At 40.2% G+C, this 13,569-nt stretch overlaps 1 protein-coding gene and 1 long non-coding RNA gene across 3 annotated transcripts in view; one reads left to right on the forward strand and one right to left on the reverse strand.

Annotated features, from left to right (window-relative positions):
• The window catches only part of LOC137240432 (uncharacterized), a 130,957-nt gene that overhangs the window by 101,941 nt on the left and 15,447 nt on the right, over nt 1–13,569 (reverse strand). The window lies entirely within an intron of this gene.
• The window catches only part of Rpp30 (ribonuclease P protein subunit Rpp30), a 57,794-nt gene continuing 45,528 nt past the window's right edge, over nt 1,304–13,569 (forward strand). Inside the window, exons 1-3 of one of the 2 annotated variants that reach the window (XM_067766687.1) lie at nt 1,304–1,452; nt 1,515–1,619; nt 1,674–1,861. In XM_067766687.1, coding sequence (XP_067622788.1) covers nt 1,529–1,619; nt 1,674–1,861 — 279 coding nt within the window. In that variant the 5' untranslated portion in view covers nt 1,304–1,452; nt 1,515–1,528. The remainder of the gene's footprint in view (nt 1,453–1,514; nt 1,620–1,673; nt 1,862–13,569) is intronic. The other variant, XM_067766686.1, reaches the window with a different exon arrangement.

Genomic DNA, 13,569 nt, shown 5'->3' on the forward strand with positions numbered 1-13,569 from the left:
TTAGCGTTTATCGTTTATCGTGGTATTGCCATACGCTAAAGGCTCCATTACTGATACTTAGCATAGACTTGACTTGGCTTGCGAACTGTCACTTACAGTTCTGTTAAATGAACATTGCATGTTACTGATTACTCAAAACTTAACTTGACTTAGAAGTCTGTTGAATTTTGATTTTCTATGTAAGTTCTAAGTGACGTTTACATTTTGAGATGCCATTTGTTTGTTTCCATTTCATTTTGACATTTTGTCATACAAATTGACATTTATTTAAAAAAAAATTTCAACGCTGATTATGATGCCAGATTTTATGCGCCAAGTGGAGTATAATCGTGGCTAAGTTGCCAAGTTTACGCCAAGTCAAGTCAAGTCAATGCTAAGTATCAGTAATGGGGGCTTAACTATCGCATACGCTGTTCAATTTTCTACGCTAGCTATCACTGATAAATTTTTCCACGATACGTTGGGAACTATTTAAATAAAAGTAAATATACAATTATTACATAATCCAAAATAATCCAACTACAGCCTCATTCCCAACACTCTGTTGCAACACCCTGGGCAAGAAGCCTTAAAGTGGTACAAACCTTCAAAATATTTGGGATGGATGGCCTATTTTTACGGGCGCGCAAACTGCCTTCTATTTCTGTTAAGACATACTCTGACATCAATTTTGTTTATTAAACTTTTTTTTTACTTTTAGTATGTCAAGTACTTACAGTGTAGAGTTCATTTCAAGAAGATTGAAATGATCTCTCAATTTTCTTCTTTCTGTGGAATCTATGCAAGTTCCGTCAATTTGTTCATTTGAGTTTATATAAAAGGTAACAGAGGTTGCATAAAACATTTTATTATAACAGCTTTTAAAAACTTTTGCCACTTTTACGTACAAGACAAATGAATTGTTAGTATTTATGTTTTGTTTTGCTATCTGTTTCGCATAGATTCACAAAAATTTGTAAACAAAACTCTGCTGTCATTCACAATAGTACATCTATCGGGCGTGTGAAAATCGCAATATGAAAGCTGATTTTTTACGATACGCTAGGAAGCGTTTATCGTCTATCGTATGAAAATTCATAATAGGGGTGTTATTTAACGCTGAACTAAATTTTTTTACAATATATATTCACAAACGACGCGCGACCACCAAACATTTTATTCTTTCATATATATAATTGGGAATTATATATCAATCTCACGTTTATACTGGCATATGCGTTATGTTCTTTTGCTCTGCAGCAGGTGTCCGAAACTTCCCAGTTTGAGTTCCTTTCCATGATTTTAAGGAACATAGCAAATAACTTCTGACATGGCCATCATGATCACAATATATATTGGTAAAGGCTGGTAGCACTGGCACGTGGTATAAACAGCTGATATTTGTTTACAAGGCGAAGCAAAAGAACGTGAATTCACAATGCAAGAGAATTTGGAATTTTTGCATTAAACAAAGTTAGCATTTTCAATAATTTATAGTGTAGATTCTTGAACCAAGATAATTTTACTGAAATCAGCTTAAATTTTAGAAATGGAGAAAACGAAACCATTTTATGACTTTTGCATTCCTTACCAAGACAATGAGAAGGTGATGCTTGAAATTTTGAAAGAGGCATGTAGTAGTAAGTAAATTTAACCATTAAATTTATTTAAATTATTAAGTATATCTTTTCTAGTGGGCTATAAAACTATTGCCATTGAACGAGTCTACGACCACAGCAAACGAGATGCAACCAAACGTGCTGCCGACATATTTCCAGCGCCTGTTACTCTCAAGTATCTTGAAGACGAATTCGGAGACCAAGTTAGAATTCTACAACGACTTACAATTATGTATGTTGATGTTGGAGTCGCACACGCTATGGTAAACAAAATTATATACCCTAAGCTGGTTAGGGGTCTCAGGGGTATATTCTGAGCAGGTATGTCTGCCGTAAGAGGTGCCTAAAACAGCCATATGAATCAAGGGGTTGCCACCGCAATTTATGGCCTTTCCAACTCAATTGTCAACCTCACCTACCCGTACCGAATCCTGTTTCTTTAGCAGCCACGGTTTTGACGGCCCCAAGTTCCTCTTATAACTATGGAGTGTGTGGCGGGATGTCCTAGAAGGTTCAATAGATTCATATTAAATATACAAAATCTAAGTCACCAACTACCTCATTTATGAATCTTTGAAAGGTTTGTGCAGAATTTCTAAGTCCAAAAGGCATTCTCATAAATTCAAACATACTGAATGGAGCTGTAATAGCAGCTTTATAAATGTCTTCCTCAGCCATAGGAAATTGGTGTTATGCCCGAACTAAATCTAATTTTGAAAATATATTTTTATTATGAAGGTTCATATTAAAATGCTGAATGTGGGTTAAGGGATAACGATCGGGAACAGTTACAATATTAAATATTCTAAAATCACCACATGGACGCCAATCATTCAACTCTTTTTTTTAGGTACAAGGTGAAGTGGTGATGCTACTGAAGAATTTGAAGGGCGACATCAGCCCCTGCCCCCGTCTTCTTCTCCCCCCTCTTTTCTGGCAGCAATCATGCAGGTCAGGGAAACAGACTCTTAATCCCTACCTCCGTTTGTACCGTCTGCCAGCACAGTATATATAATTGTTTGCGACATCCGCTCAACGCAGCTCCTGCCTTGGGTGGTGCCACTTTCCTAGATGTTCTGGCCTCCGCGACGGCAACCCCTCGACGGGTTTCATCGCGCCATGTTGCCAGGTCACAATCCCAAATCATCCGGGTACCCCAATGCTTGCCCAAGGGCGCCCAGTCCCAAGGCCACAACAGCAATTGCGTCCTGGCCTTCCACAACCTAGGCGTAGTCACCCGTCACTTACCCCTAGAGTGGCGGCGTCACCCCTCATGCACTTCAGAATTCTGCAGTTAAACTGTACTGGACTAACTGGGAAGATTACGGAGATAGTCGATTTCAAGAAGCGGCACAACATCCGCATTGCTGCGATTCAAGAGACTAAACTCACAGCAAGATCTGCATTGCAGACCTGCTCTGGGTATAATGTCCACAGGAAAGACCGCGAGAGCGGAAATGGAGGCGGCCTCGCGTTTATTATACACCACTCTGTGCAATATTATATATTTGATCCTGGCATCGACCGCAGGGACAATGTCTTAGAACGTCAAGGCCTATCTGTTCGGTCAGGCGATGCAAATCTAGAAATCATCAACATCTTCATCCCTCCTGTCACCTGTTGCCCCAGTGGATACCGCCCTAATATCGAGGCCTTACTCACTGGCAACAATCGCATTATCTTAGGCGATTTCAATGCCCATCACGACCTATGGCATTCAAACTTGCGGGCGGACAGTAGGGGTGAGATGTTGGCGGATCAAATAGAAGAAACGACGTTCTGCACAATAAACGGAGACGCCCCACACGTATGGTAGGAAGCTGTCATAGCTCGCCAGATATCTCAATCGTGAGCGCAGAACTCGTAAACTGCGTCAACTGGCAGCCGATGGTAACATTGGCATCCGACCACCTGCCCATACTTATTTCGTTCGAGCGTACCGCCGACTTCATCGTCACCGAAAAACGCACTTTCATAAACTTCTAAAAAGGAAAGTGGGAAGAATATAAATCTGCAACAGACAGCAGCTTTGCTGCCCTCCCTATCCCGACTGATGCCCGCCAAGGGGAGCGTGCCTTCCGTAAGGTCATTGAATCCGCCTCGGCACATTTCATTCCCGCCGGGAGAATTCCCGAAATCCGGCCCCACTTCCCGGCGGAGGCCGCGAGCTTAGCGAGGGAACGCGACCTTATAAGACAGCTCGATCCAGGCGACCCCCAAATAAGGGATATAAACCAACGCATCAGATTGCTTGTGGACGAACACAAGCGGGCGAAATGGGAAGAGCACCTAACAGGTTGTAACCTCTCTACCAGTGTAGGTAAACTTTGGTCCACCGTAAAGACCCTATCGAATCCGACTAAGCACAAAGACAAAGTTTCCATCGCCTTTGGCGATAAGGTGCTGTCGGATGCGAAAAAATGCGCGAGCGCTTTCTGCCGACAATATATAATGCATCCTACGGTTGACAAAGATAGACGGAGAGCCAATAGACACGCACATAAACACAAATTCAGCGCGTCACCAGTCACCATCACCGCTAGAGAGGTTGAGGACGCCATTGGTCGCGCTAATCCATCCAAAGCAGTGGGCCCAGACGGCATAGCCATGCCGATGCTTAAAAACCTAGGGAAAGAGGGTTTCAAATATTTAGCGCATGTCTTCAACCTGTCTCTTTCCACCTTTGTCATACCCGAGAAATGGAAAATGGCCAAGGTGGTCCCGCTACTAAAGCCTGGGAAAACAGCTAACATAGGTGAGTCATATCGTCCGATATCTCTCCTATCGCCAGTGGCAAATACGCTTGAAGCCATTTTGCTCCCTTATTTCCAAGCACATTTGCAGCTAGCCCCTCATCAGCATGGCTTCAGAAAACTCCATAGCACTACCTCCGCGCTAAATGTCATTAGCACCCAGATAAATTGCGGTTTGAATCAATACCCCCACCATAGAACAGTACTCGTAGCGCTAAACCTATCAAAAGCCTTTGATACGGTCAGCCATGGCTCGTTACTGCAAGACCTGGAAGGGTCTACCCTTCCCCCATGTCTTAAAAGGTGGACCGCAAATTATCTGGGTGGTCGGCAGGCATCGGTGCAATTCAGAAACGAAACATCAAAACCAAGGAAAATTAAACAGGGGGTGCCACAGGGTGGTGTCCTATCCCCACTTTTGTTTAATTTCTACATATCTAAGCTACCTTCACCACCGGAAGGAGTCACAATCGTTTCCTACGCCGATGACTGCACAATAATGGCCACAGGCCCAGGCCCAGAGATCGATGAGCTATGCAATAAAATAAACGGCTATCTCCCTGATCTCTCCAGTTTTTTCGCCTCGCGAAAGCTGGCATTGTCACCGACTAAATCTTCCGCGACCTTATTTACAACATAGACGCCCCAAATGTCGACCATATTGAACATCCACGTCGATGGCACTACGCTACCGACTGTCCTACACCCCAAAATCTTGGGTGTGACGTTTGATCAGGATCTACATTTTGGTGCGCACGCAACCGCAATTGTTCCGAGAATTCAGAGTCGTAATAAAACCCTCAAATCCCTTGCTGGCAGTACCTGGGGAAAAGATAAAGAAACGCTCATGACCACATACAAAGCAATTAGCCAGCCGATTACGTGCTACGCGTCACCCATATGGTCGCCAAGCCTAAAAACTACCCACTGGAAGAAACTACAGGCCTGCCAAAATTTTGTTCTCAGAATCGCCACGGGCTGTCTTCTTATGTCCCCAGAACACCATCTGCATAATGAGGCGAGAATACTCCCCATCAGGGAGAGAAATGAGATGCTGACCAAACAGTTTCTGTTGAATACCCAGAAACCTGGGCATCCCAGCAGACATCTGATTGACGAACCAGCACCGCCTAGGGGCCTAAGGAGTCATCTCCGTAAGCATTTTGAGGAAATACGGCACCTGAGAACCCAGCCGTATGAAGCGAAAAAACACAAGCAGGTCCTTGGTGAACTCCATAGACAGGCGTCGGATCTTTATGTGGGGAATTGCCCGGTGAACCCAGTACTTGAAGAAAAATATCCAGAACTCGCGGAAGAGGAACGCATACTCCCCAGGGAGACGCGTGTCACTCTTGCTCAACTTCGTTCTGGATACTGTAACAGGTTAAACTCTTACCTATCCAGAATCAACCCCCACATACAAAATGTATGCCCCGCTTGCAATGTGTCCCCACATGACACCAACCATCTCTTTAATTGTAATGTGGAACCAACGCCTCTAACACCCCTTTCCTTATGGTCCACCCCTGTTGAAACGGCAAGTTTCCTTGGACTCCCGTTAGAGGATATTGATGACAATTTGTGATCGTTCGCGGCTATTAGGTGGGGCGAGCATTGCTACAACAACAACAAGGGCGACATATGCCTGTTTTAACTAAGAAATCAAACTCCGTTTTTGCAACTATGTATTTTACTGGATCTAAGCGCCTGGGCTTATAAAATGGAACACTATCTTCTGTTACAAGTTGATGTACTGCTGTATGTTTAACGAGTTTAGCATAATCTGGCCCTGCAATAAGTGACTGAAACTTAATAATTTTGTAAATTTATTGTCAACCACAAATAATTTAGGTAAAGGAATATCACAAAAATAGGATACTGTATTAACTGAGAGATGGGTTTATGGATCTACTACACGCTTATGTTTAATGTCTATAAGGAGACCATATTTACAAAGAAAATCAGCGCCAATTGGCTTGGCTATATCTGCAATCAAAAATAAAGGGAAATTCACGGCTTAAACTCAAATTTACGTTTAAAAGCCTTTTCCCGTAAGTGGCAATTGTTGAGCCATTAGTTGCAGTGGGAATTATGTCTGAAAGTTTCGTATGAGGAAATTTAGACGCGGGTAATTCCGAAATTTCTCCACTATCAATTAAAAAAGTTTGTTTTCTCTATCGAAAATAAATAAGCGACGCGTCGAAAATTCTAAATTTCCGTTTACTGTCGCTGCAACATGGGAAGAATTTAGTTTGTTGAATCTTTGTTTTTGTTATAGGAACAAGGTTGTTCACACTTTTGTAGTGGAATCTACACAACCAATTTTGATTATTTCGTGAATTCGATCTATGCCTAAATGTATTCCTAAATTTGTTTCTCGAACTGGATCGCGATCTATGTTTATTTCTATAAATTTGCTTATTGACTTCAGATAACTCTAAAGAGAGTTTCTGGAAATTCGCACAAGTCAAAGATGTCGTTTTAACTAAGTTTTCAACAACAGAATTTTTTGTTTTTGTTTCTTGAAAATTATTAACCGAAAATACTTAATTTTTGTTTATCACTTCCGAAATGTTATCTGCTAATTTTATAAATTCAGTAATATTATTTGAACTCGGACTAGCCAAAATCATACTCAAATTTTTAGGAAGTTTACGCATCCAAATTTTCTTTAAAATATTTTCACTTATTATTTAAGAATTCATGAGCTTAACACCGGCTTATAATAATAATAATATTCAATTATTATGTTTTCATAAGATAAAAGAAAGAAAGAAACATTTACTGGCATATTGCGATGGCACCATTTCGAAAACCGCCACGTAATCATCATCATAATTAATGAACTATAAAATTCTGAGGGTTTACGATCACCCTTTTCAGAATCGTTTAAAATGTTATCAAGTTTAGAATTTTCACTAAGAGAGTGTCTTTCTATTAACACTTTTTTAAGTTCAGTAAATTTATTATTAATAGGGGGATTTTGGATCAAATCTAAAACAGTTATTATCACTTCCTATGGAAGTGCTGTAATAATATATTCATACTTACGGCTGAATTCTGTAATTCAGTCTGATCTCAAGTCCCCAAATTTAAGATTTCCCTTTAGAGACAATTTTTGTGACGTGATATGATTTCGGTATTCAGTAAACAAAAGTCACAAAAACAATTCACCATATCAACGAAATTCACCAAAAAGACAATTTACTCATACATTGAACAAATAATATAGCATTGTATTTTGTCAACACAACGTTGGGTGGTATTGTGGCTGAGTTTGCGAAGACGCCGTTCACAATTTTGTATAGAAAATCCCAAAGTGTATAGGCCGCATATAAATCCGGTACGTTTCGATAACAAACCACTATTAAGGTACTACTAGCCCGACCATCTCGGGAACGATTTATATGACCTTATTAAACCTTCTAGGCCATCCCGTCCTCCCCATCCCCTAGTTCCATGAGAAACTTGGGGTCGCCAGAGCGTCGGCTGTCAATGAAACAGGATTCGCTACGGTTAGGTGAAGTTGAAAGTTGGGTTGGAGAAGCTATATATTGCGCTGGCAACCCCTTGAGAGGGTTGCGAACACAACCCCTTGAAATTGGATTCACCCAATTGAGACATACATTTGGTGTTTGATAAATGCTTTGCGCTGACCATAATCTACTTCAATTCTTACATGTCGATAACTACATGCCTTCTTACAGACTAGCTAAAAATAGAAAACAATTCAAGCTTAAACTTACATAAGCTGTTATTAAAATTATTAACACTACTGGATCGATTTGATAGATGTATAGTCCTAGTTATAGGTTCATTCATAGCATAATTCGTTTTATGAGTAATTACGATAAATAATCTATTATGCCGAAGATTACGCAGTGGAATATATGGAATGAACAAATTAGATAAATCAGAGCAATTCGTGCTAAAGTTTATTACATTATAGGCAAGCATGAGTGAGATTAAAGTTTTTCTGTCATGCAATGCCTGAAGGCCAAACAATTTGTGTGCATGCTGGTATATGATGGGAGGCCAGTGAAGCATACGTAAAGCAATTTTTTGTAAACAATTTTTGAACTTTCTCAATTTTATAGGAGTTATATTCATAGAAAGAATTCAATATTATTGAACAATAATATATACCACTTCTGACCAAGGATATATACAGCCCAATTCTAAACGAAAATTCCGTGCAAGTTTTTTCCCTTCTCCCATTCCTCGTATTCTAAATAAAAATTCCTTGTGAGTTTTTTCACTTCTCCCTTTCCTCCTGTTCTGAACAATGTTCGAAAAAGCGGAAACCGGTTATGGGAGAAAAGTAGGTATTATGAATATGAGGGAGAGGGAGATTTCTCTGCCATTTCATAGGAGTTTTTTCACTAGTTAAATTAAAGGGAATGCATCAAAATAGTTAAAGGAAATTGGTTATTTTAAGAAAGAACACTTATTTGTACAAATTTGTGCTAAAATATGTATACGTTCTACCACAATATTCTCACTGTTAATACAACAACAACAACAACCACAATATTCTTTATTTTAAGTCGAGAAGTATACCATAAGCAACGGAAGAGCTCTTCGCATATTTGATGCAGCCATCCAGAAATTGCGCAAGGATTTTTTAAGAAGGCTTAAATAGGTCTTAGCATATGGCGAAAGGCGAACCCAACTCGACTTGGCCGCCAGAAAATTGCTTTGCAGAATGAATGCGGGCAACTCCGGCGGATTTGTGTTATCCCGCCGATGCTCCTCTGTTGATGTTGCCGTGGGACCAATTCCTTACTCGTTTCAGTGAATACCACATGAAATGCAATAATGGGCATTGTTTATACCTTATTTCTTAGTTTCAAACAAATTTGCAGCAATAATTAAACTTTTCAATTTTTTGAACGAAATAAGAAATGCGCAACGAAATTTCAATTCACAAAACAGCTGACTTCGATAATTCGAAATTCCTATTCCCCAATTATTCTTCTCCCTTGGAGGAACTTTTCCGCGGGAATAAAAAAAATCCGAGCGAGAACAAAATTCCGCGAGAATATTTAGAATTGGTCTGATAAAGTACCTGCAACGTCATAGGGTCCTTAAAGTCACTGGTGTTACCTCTACTGAACCCAACCATTGCAACAAATTTTGAAACAATGAAATCAATGTGGCTAGAAAAAGAGAGTTTGGAGTCAAAAATTCCATCCAAGTCTTTACTCTCTTGACAACGATTAAGAGATTTAGCATTTAGTTTGTAGATAAAGTATGTGGCTGCTGCCTTTTTGGAATAAGACACGACACAGCATTTGTTTGAATTTAAAAATAAATTATTGTCTGCGCACCAACCGACAAAAGAGTCCAGATCAGAACCGTTAGAAATAGTTTGACAAATAAATAGTATTTTTTGTGAAATATATGTAGTTCAATATTTATTGTGTTTATTAAGAATGTTTATTAATTGTTAATTAGGTTTAGTTTTTATCCATAGTTGCAGATTAAGTGTAGTTTTAGAATAGTAATAGTTGTAATTGTTGCTTAGATTTTAGAATAGCATATAAGTTCAAACATAGTTTTAGTTGTAATTGTTGCTTAGATTTTAGTTTCGCATGTAAGTTCAAACATGGTTGTAACTTTTGCTTAGGGTTTATTTTTACACAAACGTTCAATATTTTGATCACCTTTAGTTATTAAACAATAGTTATTTTCTAGGCTAAGTAGCCGTGCGCATGTTAAACGCGTCCGTCCGTTTCGAGTGCTTTAATTCAACTGTCCTTTCGGTCTTTTTTGATCGTCCATTCGTCCGTTAGTTATTAAGCGTTGGTCAAGTTTTCGTTCAGTATCAGAGTCGCTTTTTATCAGGGTCGCTTAAGTCAGAGTTGCATTCCCACATTCGGCTATCCTGACAGGGCATTCGACTCGAATGCTGGGTTCCATTTATTCATATTCTCCATCACAGAATAGCTTTTGGCTGGCCCCTCCGAGTTCCCTACTTTCTCGACTGAATACCGTCCGTGATTGAGTTTCTCGACTACCTTATACGGCCCCAAGAACTTAGGCTTGAGTTTTAATCCCTACCCGAATTGTGTCCTTTTAATGGCCACTAGTTCCCCTGGTGCATATTCTGTTTCAGGTACTCTCTTTTTGTTGAAAGATTTCCTATTTTCCTCCTGAATCCTTTTTATATTTTGTTTTGCCTCTTCTCGAATCTCATCCCGTTCTTCATATAAAACCCGGAAATTTTCCTCTTCAAGAAGTGCTCGGATATCTGCATTATCGTTTGTGCGCATTTCTACGCCTGTTAATATCCTAAACGAAGAGTGTTTTGTGCTGCGTGGGGGTGTGTTATTTATCGTTTGCTGTACCCGTTCGACGTGCTTGTACCATACCTTTAGATCCCCTGCACATAACTTGGCTAGCATTGGGACAACAATTTTATGAATTCGTTCGACCTGTCCGTTTCCGCGCGGTATACCAGTAGCAATAAGAAAATGTTGAATCATCTCTTGTTTACAATACTCCTCGAACACTTTCGCCGTAAATGTCGTACCCCTATCTGTAATGATTCGCTCTGGGTTCCCGAAAATAGACGCGAGTTTCTGCAACCTATCCACTACTTCTGCTGCACCTGTACCCTTCGTTGGATAAAGCCAGACGAATTTCGAGAATGCGTCTACTATAACGAGTATATGATTGTACCGCTTTTGTGTTTTCTCCATGGGTCCTACATGGTAAATGTGGAGGGTTTTGAGTGGTATATCCGCCTTATCTATGGGGTTAAGCAGGCCTTCTTTTTTCCCTGCCCTTTGCGTCTATAATGATGCATTCAGTGCACCCTTTTACCACACTTTTTACTTTTGCACTTAAATCAGGAATATAAAAATCTTTTTCCACTATATCTTGCGTCTTTTTCGCGCCAAAGTGACCTTGTTGATGCGCGATTTTGATTATTTCCTGCTCCATAATCGCTGGTACCACTAGTAACTCTTTCGACGTATCTTTATATAAAAAGTCATACTTTAAATAATAATCTTCGTAGCTATTTTCCCCTAAGGCAACCCTAACAGCACGAGTCCACTCATCTTTCAACTGCGCTTCTTTGATACGATGCCGTAAATTATCTCCAAACGGTTAAGCAAATTACTCGACTTAACGCGTCAACGTGCTTCATCTTAGGCCCTGAACGGTTCTCTATGGTATAATCAAATTCCTGCATAAACATTGCCCACCTAGACACCCTTAAGGGAACATCATCTTTTTGCATCGTCATTGCGAAAGCGTTGAAGTCTGTCACTATTCTGAATTTGGTTCCCAAAATATAAACTCGCCACTTTTTTAAGGCTTCGATGATGGCGAGCACTTCTAGTTCGTATGAATGGTACTTTTGTTGTGCTGGTGTCATTTTCCTACTCATGTACTGGACAGGATGTAGTTGTCCGTCATCACTGTCTTTCTGTAAAAGAACTGCTCCATAACCGTACTTACTGGCGTCCGTATGAACCTCAGTTAATGCTGTGGGATCATAAATTTTAAGTACGGGAGCACTCGTCAAAGCGTCCTTAAGCTGTTGTACCGCACCTACTTGCTCATTTCCCATTGCAAACTTTGAATCTTTCTTCAGCAGATCCGTCAATGACCTTCCAACTGTTGCGTAATTAGCCCCAGATAGCGCTGGAGTGACTTCTTGTCATTTGGCACCGGGAAATCCCTAACCGCTTTCGTCTTTTCCTTGGACACTTTTATGGTTGAGTCTTCGATGATGTAACCTAAGAAACTCACTTCCCTTTTCAGAAATTGACATTTGTCCCACTTTATTCTGAGACCGTATGATTCGGCTACAGTTAGGACCCTTTTCAATTTTTCAATTCCTTCACGTTCGTCTTTGGATGGGACTATGAGGTCATCCATGTAGATAACTACAGTACCCTCTTGTACTAGCTCATGAAAAATGGCGGAAATGAATCTGCAGAAAACTGCGGGTGAATTTGAGATGCCGAACGGAACAAAATTGAATTCATATTGGCCGTTATGAGTGACAAATGCCGTAAATTTCTTGGACTCCGAATCCAATGGTACGTGGAAAAAGCCATCTTTTAGGTCCAGGGCCTTAGCCTTTTCTAACCTCTGTTTGTCTCTTACCACTTTTTCATTTAATCTCCTATAGTCGCAGCATAGTCTCTTCGAACCGTCTTTCTTCGCTGCTAATACTATAGGTGACGCGTATTCGGAAGTGCTTGGACGGATAACCCCCTCATCTAGCCAGTCTTTCACCTTCCTATCTACTATTGCCTGATCAGAAATAGGTAGTCGTCTGGGACGACTGTATACAGGAAATTCATCCTTTAGAACAATCTTCATTACCACGGGAGAAGTCTGAGTTATCTTCGGCCTATATCCTTCGATGAGGTTATTCAATTCTGACTTGCATTCAACATTCAAATGGTCTAAGTCATGGTCCTTCTTATTCACCTCTTCGATAATGGTAGATAAACAGATTTCACCAAACTCTTGTACTAGTTCCCCGATGCCCTGACACTTTTTATCTGCGGAATTCCTAACTGCCCTCCCCTTTCTATCATCACCGCTTTCGCAAGTGGTTTTTTGTTCTCCAGACTGGCGTTTGAAATTCTCTTTCAGCTGGAATTTAGCTCCTTCATCCCCTATAAACACATTAACCCGTTTTGAAATGTCATTTCCGAGAACTGCACTATATAAAATATCTCTCTCTCTCGCGACGTGAAACTTAATTTTAAGGTCAATTCCGTGGATTTTGACTTTTCTTTCGAAGCTACCTATTGTGGTTATTGTTGCGCCACCGATTCCTGTAAACTTTTTGACCTCTTTGGTCAGTTCGATACCATCTAGCATCAATAGCGTATCATAACGTATAGCACTAATGTCACTTCCTGTATCGATTATAGCAGATATGTTAACATTGTTAATGGTCAATTCCTTGAAAACTCGGTTACCCGATGGAGTTAATGTCCATACTTCATATTCAGAACTCATGTGCAAACTATCCTTATCTTTCTTTGAAGCTTCCTTTTTAGTATCTTCTGCTTTTTTATTCTTACACTCGACTGCGCGATGATCAACCTGATTACATTTAAAACACTTAAAACCCTTCAACTCGCAGTTCTTGGCCAAATGCCCTTTTGCACCACATTTAAAACATGAAGAGTCGCTTGTTTGTTTGGTTTCCTGTGCTTTACCACCCACTACAGAGGTTTGAT

Source organism: Eurosta solidaginis, chromosome 2 (genome assembly GCF_040869045.1).
Source record: "Eurosta solidaginis isolate ZX-2024a chromosome 2, ASM4086904v1, whole genome shotgun sequence".
NCBI lineage: Eukaryota > Metazoa > Arthropoda > Insecta > Diptera > Tephritidae > Eurosta > Eurosta solidaginis.